The 18,331-nt window shown below is 35.3% G+C and overlaps 1 protein-coding gene and 1 long non-coding RNA gene across 3 annotated transcripts in view; one reads left to right on the forward strand and one right to left on the reverse strand.

The window, feature by feature from the left end:
- Positions 1–17,943, forward strand: part of ATL1 (atlastin GTPase 1) — an 88,974-nt gene extending 71,031 nt beyond the window's left edge. The window contains exons 7-14 of one of the 2 annotated variants that reach the window (XM_013993393.3): positions 3,028–3,120; positions 4,330–4,468; positions 9,728–9,855; positions 10,986–11,042; positions 11,858–11,929; positions 13,401–13,832; positions 15,550–15,564; positions 17,098–17,943. In XM_013993393.3, the coding sequence (XP_013848847.1) occupies positions 3,028–3,120; positions 4,330–4,468; positions 9,728–9,855; positions 10,986–11,042; positions 11,858–11,929; positions 13,401–13,832; positions 15,550–15,564; positions 17,098–17,208 (1,047 nt within the window). In that variant the 3' untranslated portion in view covers positions 17,209–17,943. The remainder of the gene's footprint in view (positions 1–3,027; positions 3,121–4,329; positions 4,469–9,727; positions 9,856–10,985; positions 11,043–11,857; positions 11,930–13,400; positions 13,833–15,549; positions 15,565–17,097) is intronic. The other variant, XM_013993394.3, reaches the window with a different exon arrangement.
- LOC146406924 (uncharacterized) lies at positions 6,540–8,093 on the reverse strand. The gene is made up of 2 exons (XR_014818678.1): positions 7,956–8,093; positions 6,540–6,909 (listed from the first exon to the last, which is right to left on the reverse strand). It is a non-coding gene; the product is annotated as an uncharacterized LOC146406924 (long non-coding RNA).
- Positions 17,944–18,331: the final 388 nt, after the last annotated feature.

Here is an 18,331-nt window from a genome sequence, read left to right on the forward strand (position 1 = left end):
TAATATTATTTCATACAAGCTTTTCTATGCTGACATAATCAATACATGTTATTGATATATTCCACATATTTTTAATATTAATAGTTATGTAATATATTATTATATTAATATGCCATAATTTATATAGCCATTTCCAATTGTTGAACATTTGGATTTTTTCCATTTTTCACTATTACTAATAGTAGTGCTATAGCACTCCTTTTAATAACTTTTTAAAAGATATAGTACCCAAAGGGAAAATAACAAAGATTATAATATTTTTCATGATTTGAAAAATATGATCATTTGTAGGATATGCACACTGTAGGTCCATCATTTGCCCCAGTTTCCATGTTGTCTTTGGAGAACTAGTTTACACGACCACATCACTGGATGAGAGCATTAGTTAGAGAACTTGGAACTTGATGCTATAGGTAGATAGAATCTGGATTGTCAGCTTAAGTAAATAAGACTTCATATTTGATCCTATTCTACACATGCTCCTCATTATGTTGACTTGGAAGAGGGCTAGTGAAAAAGGGCAAGGAATGAGAATAAACTCTCCTAGAAAAATGCAAAAAATAGCTAAATCCACATACTTGTTTTTATTTATCCTGGTTCATGAACCTCTATTTTGCAAAAGTTGCTTCTTAGCTAACCTTTATTTTCAAAATGCACGTTTTAGGTAGAAATGTTCTAAATACAAATTATCATATTTTGACAAAAATGTTGATAAGAATGGACATCTATCTTAAGATAGTGGACTGTTTAAAGATAGTGTATATGTATATTTTTAAATTCTCTCAAGAATCTCTCATCTCCCCATAGGAATCCACAGAAAACACACACATACGGAGGGGCAAAGGGGAGGGAGGGGAGGGCTTCTACCATAGTGAAACAAGAAATATTCATGATGCAGACTAAGAAATATACCTGTCTAAGGAAAGAAGATAGGAGCCAAGGATTTTTATATCCAGCAAAATTGACTTTCATGTGTAAAAGGCTCAAACTAAGCAGCATGTAAGAATGCAAAGGATATTTGTTCCCATGACCTCTTAATGAGAAATCTACTGAAGAATGAGCTTCAGTTAAGCAAAGATGACAGCTTAATCAAAGGAGAAATAATCATGTAGTATGTCCCTCCTGATAAAAGAACACTCTCCTTCCTATAGTCTTGCCAAAAGAATAAAACCAAAGTCGGATCAAGCCGCTGTATCCAGTTGCCAATTTGTAGGGAATCCAAAGGATAGAAAACCATGTGGAGCTGTCCTGTGAATATGTAATCAGCAAGGTCCAGGTTATGGGAATCTCTACAGGTCAGCCTCCTAGGTTCTTCAACAGATAAACTGTAAGGGGGGAAAGGGATGGAAAAGGAACCTGTGGTTTAAAAGAGCATTAAGAGATATCAATAAATTTTAATGGGCAAGTCTAGAAGATTCAGTTAGAAACCCAGAGATGTAAACTCCTAGAACATTTAAAGATACCTAATTGAATAAAAGTAGTGATTTTTTTCTCAACTTCCTATGTTTTTTCAGAAACTAAAATTTGAAGTATAACAATATAACATAAAAGAATGCTTTAATGCCTCAGATTATAAACTATGTTTTACACATAACTTTGAAGCAGTGCAGCAGGGATTTTTAATAAGTCCCCAGTTTAAACTCTAGCTTTTCCACTCTGGCTGTGTGGCTTTGGGCAAATTGCTTCATGTCTGATGGGGGTGGAGGTGACTTTTATATATCTCTTTTAAAATGAATAATAAATTATAACCTCTCAGGATTGTTGCAGGAGTGCATGAAATATCATATGTATAATTACTGGTCTTGTGGCCAGCTTGTAATAGGCACTCAATAAATGAAAGCTACTCTTAGTTTGGTTTCCATAGGTGTGGAGTGGAGCCCAAGAATTCTATGCTTTTAAAAGCCTTTCAAATGACTCTAATGATTGTTCTAATTTCAGAAACAGTCCCTGATAAAAATCCTTCTGAAGTGAGCACATATTCGGCTTCAAGGAGGCTTATCAATGCATTTCTTAGAATAATAGAAAAACTGGAAAACATCTAGGAGAATGGTAAAATAAACTCTGATCTATTCATGTGCTAAAATACTATGTGGCCATTAAAATCAAAATCAAGTAGCTTACATAGCATTAAGCTATTCAAAATGCCTTATATAATATATATAAGTAGTCCTCTGAGGTAGGTTCCAGCATTATCTCTATTTGACAGATGAAGAAACTAAAAATGTACATGATATTACAAATAACAAGTTGTGGAGCTGAAACATTTCTAACTATTAATAGTAAAAACATTTTCATAATAAATTTTGGCCTTGTTAGAAGAAAGACTGAATTAGCTTTCTAACAGAAAACATTTCAGAATTGTCAAATGAGAAGTGATCAAAGCATTTGCAGCCAAAAACTGGGGGGAAAAAGGATAACAAAAGTATGTTAGTTATTTTTCTGGATTTTTAGAAAATGTGTGTGTGGTATTTGTCGGTTTTCTAGAATTTGTTATTTTTCTCATTCTAAATAATTTTTAACTTTCAAGCCCATTTTTGTACCTTCTTCCTATTGAGCCTTCCCCACACACAGATTATGTAACTTTTAGGCCACAGAACCTGGATTCTCACCCCACTGCCTACCATGTATGCTTAATGGGACTCCTGAAGAAGAACATGGGACAAATGCTATAGAGGAAAAATACTCAGACAGATGAAAAGGGGAAACTTTCCTCAAATAAAACTTGAATCTACATAAAAATCTTCCCAAAAACTAGCAGAGATAGCCCTCACTGGCTGAATGGCACCATGTTAACTTTTAATTAGTTTTGGGACAGGTATCCTTCTGTTGACACTTAATGTAAACAGGATGATCTCAGAGGGGAAAGACTTCTCAGAAACAACTTTCCCATGTTTTTTGTTTGCTTTTTAATTCTGCTCTGTGGAGAAGAACACTATTCAAATGACAGTAATATCATTGAATTGGTTTCGGTGAAAATCTGAGAGAGAAAAATCCGCTTATCAATCCTTTCTTCTTATTGTTTCTTAGAGTCTGATATTTCTTGTTCGAGATTGGAGTTTCCCATACGAATTTTCATATGGAGCTGACGGGGGCTCCAAATTCTTGGAAAAACGCCTCAAGGTTTGTTGGCTATTTATATGCATGAAATTGCCCAATTAGTAATCTAAAATTACTTTTGCTGAATAGATACTTAGTTGCAACAATCTCATTTGACCTTCATAGTATCTCTATGAATAAAATAATATTGATTCTTAATAAAGTACTGTCAAAGTTATAATTTTAAATATTGTCAATAATTATGATACAGAATAAGTTCTTTTGTAGATATCTATAAAACAATGATTTATTCCTAAAGATAAAACTTTTAATTGGAAAAATTAAATCAGTTCAAGATTGACAGAACTATCTGGATTCATGTTTTAGTAGAGGTTTAAAGTTAATTAAACAGAAATATTTAGTTTTTGAAATCCCCAAAGTTTAGTTTAGTTTTGGTTTTTTTGGTTTGTTTTATGGCGGTACTGGCGCGGCATATGGAGGTTCCCAGACTAGGGGTCTAATCAGAGCTACAGCTGCCAGGCTACATCATAGCCACAGCAACACCAGGTCCAAGGTGAATCTGTGACCTATGCCACAGCTCACAGCAACGCTGGATCCTTAACCCCCTGAGCGAGGCCAGGGATCAAACCTGCATCCTCATTGTTCCTAGTCGGATTCATTTCCACTGTGTCACCATGGGAACTCCTTAGTTTAGTTTTTGATTATCCCCCTGATAATCAGGATCCCTAAGCTTACCTTTTTAGGTTTATGGTTCTTTTTAGTGTAGTTTATTTGTACTATTAACTTTCAAATGACATGTGTAAAAAAAGGGTGCACTTTAGCTTTAAGTAAACACCCAACTTTCCAGATGCCTTTCTAGAATTTAAATATATACATACCAGGTGACAAGAGGCTGTCAAGTTCTTCCTAAAAAGAAGGTAGGAATATCTTACGATCTATTCGTGTCTCCTGTGAGCACTTTGAATGAAAATTTGAATTTGTAGAAACTAGCTAGAATAAAATTCCACTGATTTGTTAAAAAAAAAAAATGGGAAGGCTCATCTGAGTCAGCATGAGTCGACATTTGTTAATTGTAATAATAATGCCATATTATTGCTCTATTTAGATATGGCTGTGTGGCAAATTTACCTGAAACTTTATTTAGTATCAGTCCTGTCATAACATTTTTTATCATTGTGACCAGATAGGCATAGCAAATGTCAATGCCACAGAATTCTTTTGGAGTTCAATTTATGTTGAAAGTAGTTTAAACTTCAGAATGATTTACCGCAGGTCTCAGGGAACCAGCATGAAGAACTACAGAATGTTCGAAAACACATACATTCCTGTTTCACCAAAATTTCCTGTTTTCTGCTACCTCATCCTGGCTTAAAAGTAGCTACCAATCCAAACTTCGATGGAAAACTGAAAGGTTTGTCTTTTAATATGTTTGTGACTTAGTCTCTTCCAGTCTCATTACAAAAATGTCCTTTTACCCCCTGGGCTTACAGCTGCTAGTTTAATTTATCCACTGATGTGAAGCTGATTATTAGAAATTGTCAAGAGGATTGGGAATCCCAGGCTCATGCTAGAGCACCTCCTTGGTGAACTGTGGACTCTATGGGTGCTGAATATATACACTGAGAAAAAAGGCTAAATCCTGTGTTCACCTGAAAGGCAGTAACCCTCACACTTTCTGAAGTTCCTGCTCACCTCTGTGCATTGAGAAATGTTCCTTTATATCTTCCTGTTTAATTTCCCCTATTTACATTAAAGGAAAAAATAGATGTCTATATTATTGGAATGTTATATTGTTATACAATTAGAGAGAAATATTGCATAGTACTGAAGTGAAGCTCTTCAAAACCACAACTAAAGAATTTAATTATAAATTATGAGTTCCTATTGTGGCTCAGTACGATAAGGGCCTAATGTTTTCTCTCTGAGGTTGTGGGTCTGAGCCCTGGCCTCACTCAGTGGGTTAAGGATACAGCCTTGCCGCAACTATGGTGTAGGTTGCAGATGTGGCTCAGATCCATTGTTCCTGTGGCTGTGGTGTAGGGCCTCAGCTGCAGCTCCAATTCAACCCCTAGCCTAAGAACTTCCATATGCTGCAGGTGCAGCTGTAAAAAGAAAAAAAATTAATTATAAATTATTAAAAACTTTAGTAATAATGAAATCCTCTTCTGAATGAGGAACCAGTTTCTAAAAATACTGAAAGCACCAGAATGTTTTCAAACACTATAAACTAATAGTATGTAATTATCTCTTAAACAGAGGTATGACTAACGTTTTAAGATTCCAAAGCTACTCATATTGTTAAAAGGGGCGGGGGTGGGGGGGGCAGGTGGGGGGGGGGAGGTAGAGACAGGGATCTCCAGAAGCAGAAGCTAGTAGATATTCTTTCCTAATAGATAATCACCAGGTCTTTAGGTATTTGCTTTGTAGTTAACACAAAGTAGTATGAAGACATTTCCGACTTTTTTACTTATAAGCCTAGCATTGAGTACACCACCGAGTCTAGACATTTGCTTGATTTACTGTGGCTTTTCTGCATTGTGCCTGGGGTGATGAGATGGCGACGACGTGTAACAAGCTTTTCAACATAGTTGTTCTCAAAGGGCTTTAAAATTACTTTTTAAAAGGATAACATAACTTGTATCCAGTTTTATGGAACTGGCAAGTTTGAAAAGCAAATTAAGAGTTCCCATCATGGCTCAGCAGAAACGTATCTGACTAGTTTCCATGAGGACGCAGGTTCAATCCCTGGCCTTGATGAGTGGGTAGAGTTATCTGGTGTTGCTATGAGCTGTGGTGTGGGTCGCAGAGGTGGCTTGGATCCCACACTGCTGTGGCTGTGGTGTAGGCCAGCAGCTTTGGCTCCAAATAGCTCTAATTTGACCCCTAGCCTTGAAACCTCCATATGCCACAGGTGCAGGCCTTAAAAAAAAGAAAAAAGAAAAGCAAACTATTTTTCCCCCTGTATCTATGGCATTTAATCTCAGATACCTTTTATTTAACTATGGGAGTTAATATCGTAAATGGAATCCCAAATTTCTCAATCATCAACATTGTTTTTAATATATGTTTTAAATTGTCTTTTCTTTATACAACAGAACAGACAGCTGCAGGCACGTATTAATACATGGATTCCAGAATCCTGTAATTTCACTGTTACTTATGAATTTCAACCCAATAGTGAGCACACAGACCTCTTCATATTGTGCAATTACCTAATGGCTTCAATGTGTTTTGAATAAATTCTGTGAAGACAGGGCTCCCACAAGGCCTTTCTTTCTTCTCTGGAGTTGAGGAGCCATAACAGCCAGAGCAGAGGGCAGGCCTTCAACAGAAGCCCTTTATTGGGACAAAAAAGTACTCTGCCTTCTTCCATTCTGGTACTATACAGCTCTCGTTCTTTAACGATACATTTTGCAATGAAAGAACTAAGGGAGAGAGTTTAAGAGAAATCATGCAGATATAGAATGGCACTTTTTAACAGATTTGTTCTCTGTCACATTTTACTCAAATGTCTAAACATGTATTGACTCGTGTAACTGGTTTACAGTTACCCATAAGTTGCGAGTTTGCCAAAGTGGCTAGCCTGAAAGAAAGAGAAATGAAAGGTGGCATCTTTGAGTTGCCCATCAAAAGCTCCATTTTCATGAGGCATTGTAGGACTGTGGCTAAATCCTTCTGTGTGCCAAAATGTTCTACTTTGCCTCAGTGTTTCCTTAGGCAGTTTTGAAAGTTGGCTCTCTGTATTATTTTTCCATTCCAACCTGAATCTTATAATTTGATGTGCCTTCAGTCTGGGATGTCTGTCTGCTGGCCATGCTGTTCTCCAGACGGCTGGCATCAGAGCGGTTGCCTCTGGGGAAGAAATGTCTTTGAATAAAACAGTTGTGCAAACATTGTTCTTATATGATAGTTTCTTACATACTCTTCTAACACATTTATAGAAATAATTTTCTAGCTCATTATCAATAGTAGTAATTGTTATAACTGCTATTTGTTCATGGTCCTTCACATTACTGAAATTATCTTACTATTTCCAGGATTATTTAAAACTTACAATGCTAAGATTAAACTTAATTGCTGTTAGTTTAATAGCTTCCCATTTAGGAAATCGAAAGGACCAAAAGTGCAGAATCACATTCATTCACGCTGCATTCAACCACCTCTTACCAAATGCCTACCAAATACTTCCCCTAGCACACCAGTCTTTTAATTAGCAAGGAGTCACCTTTTTATGAGGTGGTTCTGTGTTATAGTACCACATGTAGAATGACCACATCCTAAACTAGACTTCAGAAAGCACAGCCAAACACCAGCACAAGGTTATTATTTTTAAAAAGGTATTTCCAGTGACTTGTCAGAGTCATATAGTCCTGAGAAAATATCTGCGTTGGCTAGTTTACACAGCAGTTCTACACTGGTGCATCTGCCCTGCAAGATTCTTAAAGAACATGTATCACATCCTCAATTATTGTGACAGATAACCACACTGGCCTACCTCCTGAATTCCTGGCAAGGGTTTTTTGTTTTGTTTTGTTTCGTCTTTTTAGGGCCACTTCCATGGCCCATGGAAGTTACCAGGCTAGGTGTCTAATCAGAGCTACAGCCGCTGGCCTATGCCACAGCTACAGCAACACCAGATCCGAGCCACATCTGCGACCTACAACACAGCTCATGGCAACACCAGATCCTTAACCCACTGAGCGAGGCCAGGGATCAAACCTGTAACCTCATGGTTCTTAGATTCATTTCTGCTATGCCACGATGGGAACTCCCCCTGGCAAGGTTTTATTCTTGTGGCAAAAATTGTTAAATAAATTATGAAAACAGAACATCCTGAATGATCATCCACTCGCACATATTACTGAACATCTGTAGTGAGCCAAAGTTGATGCACAAACCTCCGCAGGTGGATCTGAGCTGGTCTGCAGACGTTCTGTGTCAAGTATTGCAATCCACTAATATTGTTAGCAAGAGCGTCCCACTTACGTATGTCATGAATGTATTGTTCATATTTTCTGAATCCAAAATTAGAATACCTGGCATTGGTGAGAACAAAGTTAGACTATGGCTAATGCCACCTTCAGAACACATTTTTAATGCAAATGTGTGGCGCTATTCTCCTTACTTTGATGGTAATTACCACACTTGCTGGTGCATTAGAAACACAGGGTTTATCTCATTACATTACAGTTTTAAAAATAAATTTTTTTTGGAGGGGCAGAATTTAAGTACATGTTTTGAAAGTGATTTTAAAGTGGTTTCATAGGGAGAAACCTTTGTTGTTTTATACAGAAATTCAGGAAGAATTCATATATTCTAGAAATATAGTAATATTCTACTAATGTTGAAAAAGGCATAAAATCAGATGGCAAAAAAGAAACCTATTATCATCAGTGAATAGATATATAGCAGGCGACAAAACACAACAAAGGAACATAACATAATACAAATATCAGTATTTCAGTGAAAATTGATGACTAAAAAGCAAGCCACAATAGTAAATATATTTAAATAAACCTATAATAATACAAAGCACAATTATCAATAAAATTTGGTATGATGCAAACAGATAAATTTGAAAAACTCCTATCCAAGTACTCATGAAGTATGGACACAAATTTCAAAGCTGTAAACACGAAGCAAAATAAGTTGGAAGGATTTCCAGGATCATGCTCATACATGCCATAAAAGCAGTAAACAAGAGAAGAGAAACATAAATTCTTATATAAACTAGTTATTTTAATGTATGTTGAGTTATAATAACAAGCAGGGAACGTGCAAACACCATCATAAGGTTTGAATCTTTATCCTTAAGTCCTCAGAAATCACCAATCCCCCTGCCTGAAAACTCATTCACTCTGCTGAAATTCAGAGATACATAATTTTAAAAATTATAGGCGGTCACTGCATTTACATAGATACCAAGTCTCTGGACATCTCTTGCTTTTTATATATATATTTTTTGTTTTGAAATAATGATTTAAAAAATTATCACTGTTCAAAGGACTTCCCTGAAGATGTTTCTGTGTTACTTTGCTAAATCTGTAATGTTGAGATTGAACCTAATGCTATGAGTTTTATGTAATCACTTGTACCATATAACTCAGATTACCTCTGAGATACTTTTCTTACAATGTTATTTTGTGTGCTGAGTTTCACCACTAGAGGCAGCAGCATCCTCACTACCACACTCTACCCAGTTCTATACACTTTTCATAAGGTGGGCACATTAAACAAAACAACTTTTGGATACATCTTCTGGAGGGAACACTGATAAGGTAGTAAATGTCTATCCTTTCCACATCTATGGGCCTGTAAATATAAAACCATGAACAAGACTTAAAGGCACCAGTACATGAAATGGTTGTGTGAATGGGATGTAAAACATCTATATAGCATTTAATAGCAAGAAATCTTTTATAGTAGATGGAAGACAAGATATATATGTAAGTAGAATGGAGATAAGAAAGACAAACAATAGGAGTTTGGGCAAGGAGGATCATTAACCTTTAGAGAAGTAGGTTGCAGGAGTAATTTAGATGATGGGAAAGTGAGTGATAGCTTTATCACTGGGGGAGAAATACGAAGAAATGAAAGGATGTTTCATTGTATGACATGGAGGACTGGATAGGATTTTTAAAATAATGATGAATTTGCTTTTTATTTGTAGAAATAGATGAAGAATTCATCAAAAACTTGAAAATACTCATTCCTTGGCTACTTAGTCCTGAGAGCCTAGATATTAAAGAAATCAATGGGAACAAAATCACTTGCCGAGGTCTGGTGGAGTACTTCAAGGTATCACTCTCATTTCTAGAGCATTTGTGAATACTTAGATTTGACATGTTTGGGAATGCAGCTCCTACTTGAAATGCCAAAAAATATATAGACTCTGTAATGTGTGTGGGGGCAAAGGGACAAGGAATTATAAAAATGATTTTAAAAAATTATTAGACTCCCCAGAGGAGCTTGCTTTCTGATATTATTTTTTTGGGAAACTCTTTGAGGTAACTTTATTGTCTCCTTTTATCTTGAGGAAAATATATTTGCAATATAAATGTATCTAAGAGTTGGAAAAGTCTATTTCTTTTTAGGGGGAAGAAGTGTTTCCCAGGATCCATACCACGTAGTCCTCAGTTATTACCTATACTGAATGTTACCTTCATTCTAAAGAGTTTCCTTAAGGGGCCATACTTCTCTTCCAACTGGAGAAAATTCTTACGCATTTCCTGCTACACATTTCCGAAGGCCAATCTGAAGTAGAACTGTTTTAAATTTGCATTTACCTGTTTATCTCAGGTAGATCCAAACACAACACTTTTTTTTTTTAACCAATGCACATATATATTGGAAGATTTCAGTTGCCAATCTAATTTGTGGATTGGTGCTTCAAAGACTAAAATATTTTTTAAAATTCACATTTTGTCATTTAACGTGGTTCATATACCTCCTATGTGATGATTATTTGCCTCAGCAATAGATGACATGTTATTTATCTACAGTTTAAATTCTTACTGTGTATAAAACACTGTGGAGGAGCTTAGAATTTAGTAGGAAACTCAGGGCCCTTGCACAGATCTGCTCCAAAAAGCTTGTGACAGCAGCAGGTGCAGATTCCAGTGGGTAACTGAAAAAGAAATGGTGCCCCTAGCAGAGGGATCTGAGAAAGTTTTAAAGGCAGTGGCAGTGATTTAAGCCTTTAAGAAGGGTAGGATTGGCAAATGGAGATGTCTCAAAAGGCCTTTCAGGAAAAGGGAACAAGAACTAAGAGGGAATTAAAATATGAGGAAAAGATAACAGTTCCTGAAACAGCCAGGACCTTAGAATACAATTAAAAAAAAAAAAAAAAGAATACAGTTTAACAGAGAGAAATATTGAATGGAATTACTTGAACATAAGTCCTTTTTTTTCTTTTTTTTTTTTTTTAGGCTTATATAAAGATTTATCAAGGTGAAGAATTACCACATCCCAAATCCATGTTACAGGTATTTATTCATCAGGAGGCCTGATATTCTAAAACATACTGTCAACTAAAGCTAAACTAAATATACGCTCTAATCAACTGTCAGAAATCACACAATAAAAATAGTCGAAATGATTTATTGGAAGATTATTTTTCTAATAACTACCCATTTGTATGTTCGTCTAAACATTTTCACACACACACATATAGCAGCCTCACTACCCTCACTTGTGCTGACATACAAACACTTTATACCAAAGAATCTTCTCTTTGTATACTAAATTTGTTTAGAAGACAGACTCCTACTATAGATGAGATTCACACATGTAACAAGAAATAGAAAAGCAAGTCCAAGTTTTAAACAAGTGGTCGTTACAAATTAACATTTAAATAAAAGAAACTCGCTTTTTTTAAAAATTTCTGTAAGGTCTTGGTGGTTCCTTTTTGTTATCAGTGATATTATTCTATCAGTAGTAATCCTTAAAGCTTTAGTCTATATAAAATGTACTATGTATTATTTCCCTGTATTTGGATTTATAAATTTCCCCCCATATTCAGTAAAAGGCTTTTAAGAAAAATTTTTAAGAGGAATAATCTTCCAAATGAAAATTCATTTTAGAACTATGGTCTATTGAATAAACTTCTATGTTTTATGCATTTTGAAATTTTAACATTACCAAATTTAAAAGATATAGTGGAAGTATTTCACTTTACATATTATTTGATGACTGGGTTCTTACACATTTCCTGCACATGATGCTCATATATGAGAACTGCCTGTGGAAGTTTAATAAATATGAATTGCATTTTACATCTTACTTTGTACTTTGTCCAAAGGCCACAGCAGAAGCTAACAATTTAGCAGCCGTGGCAACTGCCAAGGATACATACAATAAAAAAATGGAAGAGGTAAGAAATGATATTTTAAATGATGTTTTAAGTAAAATTAGTATTTCTTCCATGAGCTCATTCTCCAGGTTACACTGTATACACATGCAAAGTGGCTTTGCCTTATTCTTTCTCACTCTATGTGTATCACATTTCTTTTTACTGTATTTCTAAAATATTTTTAAAACAAAAAACAACTATGATTTATGCACAATTTAAATGTGTTTTAAATGAGTTTCTCTTTTTATAACAAAGACACATTGTTTTTTAAATTCACATTTCAGGGGTGAGGAGTACAGATTTTCCCATTATTTATAAGCTCTAGTGGCTAAAATAACATGTACCCTCTCCGCTATACCTTCCTACGTTCTGCAATTCAAATATTTCTATCTTAAATTAAAAAAAAAAAAACTGTTAGAAAAAGTAAATTAAACCTCAAGGCCAGTATTTCTAAATATTGTATTCCTCTTTTGAACATTCTGAATTAGGATGCATCTAATGACTGATGTGTATAACTGCTATGATGTTTTCCACTGAAAATGTTATAAAATCAAAATTACATCCAAAATTAGATCTTAAGAGTCAAAATGAATATTAGTAAATGTAATGGTGTTTACAACTTAATTAAAGGGGAAGTGGAATGAGGGTCTCCTTTACAAAAGTTAAATCTTAAGTAACTATGCTGAATGGTATCTGTACCTGGGATTTCCCTTACAACTTTTGAAAATACTGAAAATGTAGCCCATTGAAATGAAAATTTCCCTTACAACTTTTGAAAAATGAAAATTGAAAATTAAGAACACTTAATATGCTTCCATTTAGTCTCTTGAAGAAAACACTGAATGGGCTCCATTCAAACAAAAATCAGTGAAACTGCCAAAGAAAATGTTTTTCACAATTTACTTTAGAGCTTTATAGCATTGTTCATTGTTTTAAACTAAACTTTATTGGTCAAAATTAGTTCAGTGTAGTTAGAATAAATTTCCTTTTTGGTGTGTCTTTTTAGGGCAGCACCCACGGCATACTGAAGTTCCCAGGCTAGGGGTCTAATCGGAGCTACCAACTGCCAGCCTATGCCACAGCTCACAGCAACGCCGGATCCTTAGCCCACTGAGTAAGGCCAGGGATCGAACCCGCAACCTCATGGTTCCTAGTCGGATTCGTTTCCACTGCGCCAAGAAAGGAGCTCCACATATAGGTAGTTTTCTAAAATTTGGATGAATGAACTGTGTGCAGTTCGCCTTTTCATCTTGAAGAAATTAAGTCAAGGATATTCCTTCCTGTGTGGAAAAAATAAAAATTAAGACTTTATATAAGTCACCTATAAAGTACCAGTCACATTTATGGAGTGTGGAGAGATGTGGGTTGACAAAACATAATGCAGGCTCTTTCTGATTATTCTAGCAAATTAAGCTAGCTAAGTGAACATTTTTTATATAGTTGCTAGTTTTACTTTGCACTGCATGAACAAGTACTTCTCTATCTGGTACAGATTTGTGGTGGTGACAAACCATTTCTGGCACCTAATGACCTGCAGACCAAACATCTGGAGCTTAAGGAAGAATCTGTGAAGCTATTCCGAGGGGTGAAGAAGATGGGTGGAGAGGAATTTAGCCGGCGTTACCTCCAGCAGTTGGAGAGTGAAATAGATGAACTTTACATCCAGTACATCAAGCACAATGATAGCAAAAACATCTTCCATGCAGCTCGTACCCCAGCCACACTGTTTGTTGTCATCTTTATCACATATGTGATTGCTGGTGTGACTGGATTCATTGGTTTGGACATCATAGCTAGCCTCTGCAATATGATAATGGGACTGACCCTCATCACTCTGTGCACCTGGGCATACATCCGGTACTCCGGAGAATACCGAGAGCTGGGTGCCGTAATAGACCAAGTGGCTGCAGCCTTATGGGACCAGGTAGGAGCACTTAATTCTCTTAATTCCTAATTTTCAAATGCAGCACACATATGAATGCAAAATATACAGATGAACATGATGACTTGGGCTCTACAAGAATTTTTTAGACTCTGTCAAGATGGCAGATACAAACAGCTAACTGTAATATAACATGTGAAGTCCTATACAACTGTTTTCTAGTCAACATTTTAATATTTTCACGAATACATGGGTTAGGCAGTGTTTTTACTTTTTCTTATCCTAAAAGTTAAAGCTGTTAAAAGAAGTGAGAAAACACAATGGAGTTTTTATTTAGCTGACTGTGACTCAATTATGTGTTAATTCATACTTACTACCTATCAAATGACCAGCATTGGCTTTGTTAAGAGAATATATAAACCACCATCATAAAGCGAGTAACTGTCTCTTTTAGTAAAACCCCTAATGCAATATCTGATTACTTCAGATTATCTCTATCTGGTGGTGATTGTTGTTGTTTTCATGGCTGCAATCACGGCATATGGAAGTTCTCGGGCCAGATTGAATCCAAAATGAAGCTGCAACCTATGCCACATCTGCAACAAAGCCGCAAAGCTGGATCCTTTAACCCACTGCCCTGGGCCGGGGAAAGAACCCACACATCTGTAGCAACCCAAGCTGCTGCAGTCAGGATTCTTAACCTACTACACCACAGCAGAAACTCCAGTTGTCTCTATTTGAACTGTACATTTGCATAGGCCCTAAGCATGAGTCCAGGCCAATCTCTGGATCAGCTGCTTATGGGTCAGTTGTCCTTTATGGTCCAGTTAACCTACCCAAGGTCACCAGGGTCCATTGTTCAAATCGATATTGGCAGAGTAGACAATTATAAACACACCTGGAATAATAATCAAATCACTATATGTCATTCTGGAAGTGTATTCAGTTACCTCATGAAAATCTAGGAGAAAATTTAGTAAAGCTAAAATTGAGATTCTTCATAAAATTTTGGAGCTAGGACTTATGAATATTTATGGTCTGCAGGTAGCAAGTAATAGCTACAATTCTTCCAGCTTCAGTACATTTATGCACACTCTTTAAGATTAGAATTATAACTAATAGATTTGCCATGTGTCTTTAATGAATCTAGCTGAGTTAACTATATAGTAGCACAATAGATAAAGAATGAATTGGAGTTCCCGTCGTGGCTCAGTTCTTAACGAATCCGACTAGGAACCATGAGGTTGTGGGTTCGATCCCTGGCCTTGCTCAGTGGGTTAAGGATCTGGCGTTGCCGTGAGCTGTGGTGTAGGTCGCAGACATGGCTCGGATCCTGCGTCACTGTGGCTTTGGCATAGGCCGGCAGCTACAGCTCCAATTAGACCCCTAGCCTGGGAATCTCCATATGCCGTGGGAGCAGCCCTAGAAAAGACAAAAAAAAAAAAACAAAAAAAAAGAATGAATTAAAACTGGAGCCTGAGCCACTGCCTCAAATAGTCCCTCAACCTCTAAAGTTAAAGAGGAGCTATTTGAGGTAAATCCAAAAGCTGTCCTAGAATATGATGCTGAGCCTATAAGGAATAATTTGGTTCTTCAAAAGATTTCTGACTAAATATGTAATTTAAACTGAAAAAATTTTCAGGGTTATTTGTTCTTAAATGTTCATAAATCACCATGAAGAAAACTGAATATCATAATGCTATTAATGAAGCAGGATATATACTTTTCTTTTCTCTCTTTTAAACTGCCTTTGCCACAGGGAAGTACAAATGAGGTAAGTTAAATTTTTTTAAATTAAGATAAAACATTATGATATTGTTTTATAACCAAGTTGCCATTAAAGGATGTCACAGTGTAGATTATAAAATCTTTGCTGACTACCGCTCCAGGGTTCCTCTAGCATTTAACAATTTCAGTTGTGAATTTTGGCCATGGTTTTAAAATATTTAATTTATTCTGGACATGATGTGTGATTTGATCTGCATAGGAAACAGGAATTGATTATCATGAATATTTTATGTTTTGTTTCTTAAATGTTTAGAAAATTTCAAAGTTCTTAAGCTCCAACATTGTGCATTTTGCTCTACTGCATAGTGAAACAAGTAGTTATGAAACTTCAGAAGGCTTAAATACTGGAGAGTAAATGGAGCTACAACCTTTAGAAGTTGTTTTTAACTTTGGCTTGTGAGTTATCTGTACCACTTCAAGTAGGTTCCAGGCCAATGTGTAGTGTCACTTTCTTGGCGTACCTTAGACCTGATCTATAAACTGGTATTCATTTCTCCCACTGCACATCTGCAAAACTCTGTATCTGAGGAAGAAGCTAAGCTTCCAGAAAGGAATCATGTGTTACATAAGAAAAATTATCTTTGTGGAGTCATTTAGGTCATTATCCTCAGGAAGCAAAAATCTTCAGCAGCTGCAAAGACAGCAAGTTAACAGTAATTCTTTCCTCTTTTCTGCTGTTACATATAATTAGATTATGTCCTCCAGTCGAATACCAAGGATACACTTACTATTTATAAGTCAATAAGGAATCATTTTATATAAAATTCAGTAAGACGAATTGAGTAAAAAAGTAAAAACTATTTTCAACTTTGTAAATCAAAACTTAAAGTATAAACTTTTAAGAGACCATGGATTAAAATGAATGTGTTAGAATCAGACTATAATAGATCTAGACTTAGCATGTTGCACCAATATGCACCTGTAGAATTGAAGATGGTTACCATTCAGACTTCAGAAAATCAAAAGAAAATAGCCGTAGAGGTAAAAATGAATGGAATTTCCTTGGAATTGATTACACTTTTGTCCAACTTTTAAAAATATTCTAACTTTATATAGACTCCAGAATTACATCGGATAAGCTGGTCTTAGTGTTCACAGGTTCAGGAAACCCTGATAGCAAGTGGTCTACCTGTGTATAGTAAAGTAGCTATTGGCAGTCGGAAGTTATGAGCGTCTCTGAAATTGATAATATTCACATAAGAGTTTTCAACACAGCACTGGGGCACAGTTAGGAAGCTCTGCTTCAAGAGGTGTGAAAGGTAAAAGAAAATGCATTCTGAGGATAGAACATTTACCATGAAAACATCAACCCACACAAGTAATGACATGAACATAGTGGAGAGCTGAAAATACTTTTGAGTTCTAAGATATTAGTTATTAATTTATACAGAAGGATTCCAAATTTAGAATGCTGAATTTTATATAGTACCATAAACTAATTACACTAAAAAGGAAAAAGTTTACATCTGTATATTTAATAAAATGTTTTATAATCTTTTTTTGATTCTTATATTTCTAGGCTTTATACAAGCTTTACAGTGCAGCAGCAACCCACAGACATTTGTATCATCAAGCTTTTCCTGCACCAAAGTCAGAATCTACCGAACAATCAGAAAAGAAGAAAATTTAATCCAAACTTTAAAGATACAGGTGCATGACCAAAATGTCAGTTAAATATTGTTTTATGTCTCCATGCAAACATTCAAAGTGCTTCCATCAGAACAGAGTAAAACACCAAGCACCTCTGAAGACTGCAAAAGGGTTTTAGTTCTTTTACTTCAGTGTTTAATAAGCAGATGTATATATGCATGGTTATATCATTTGGTTAACATGTACAGTTTCCTGATTTAGTCTTCAAATATGCTGTTATAATTTAAAGAGTTTGTCTATTTATGGTAACAGTACCTGTGTTCTGCTTGAATTTACTAAATTCTAATATCAGGTTATAGTTAAACCATGTAGTAATACTACTCCACATTTGGATATGCTCATTTTATTTCTATAGAAGAATTTTTAAATTATTCACATTGTCATTTGTTAAAGAATTGCATAACTCCCGTAGGCTTGATTCAACCTATACCATCTTACATATCCCATTGGCTTTTATTTTAAAAGACATTTAAAAGAGCTTTTCAGTTGCTTTATCAAAAACTATATATTGCTTCTTCTTTTATATTATGATTTAATATAGCATATAAACCTCTTGATCAAAAAATGCACAAAAAAATCACTCTGTATATGTATTTGAGTTTCACTGCATTGTATATTTTTTCATTTGGTACACAGAGAAATGTATTCATTATAGGTTTATTCTTTTAACATGTGAACTATTATTAAAGTTTACTCTGGTTCCTAAGATTAAAAACAACTGAATTTGGAAATGCTTGGGAGGCACTGATAGAGAAGGATGGTTTTGCTCTTTTTTAAAAAAATTTCAAAATGCATTTTCTTTAATGTTGACACCATTACAAATTTAGATATCCATTTTAAAAGGTACCCTTTTAAGTACCTTCCAGTTCTTTTAAACCAGTGATTCTGTATTGTCTTTCTAAGTACTAAAATCTGTGGTGGAATTTCATTGAGTGTACTTTTTAGAGAAAAAAAAAAAAGTGATGTCACCTATCTGAGAGCTCTAAAACACTAATTTCTACCTTTCTTAGAAAAGGCTAAATTGTAATTAAATTAAGCAGTAATATTAAGTAAGGAGTAAAGAATGATTAAGATGGAAGAGTGTGTGAGAATTCCTAAGATAT

Source organism: Sus scrofa, chromosome 1, assembly GCF_054392235.1.
Source record: "Sus scrofa isolate SSC_HxYL_T2T_F1_AM1 chromosome 1, Sscrofa_HxYL_maternal_Yorkshire_Landrace_v2.0, whole genome shotgun sequence".
Taxonomy (NCBI): Eukaryota; Metazoa; Chordata; class Mammalia; order Artiodactyla; family Suidae; genus Sus; species Sus scrofa.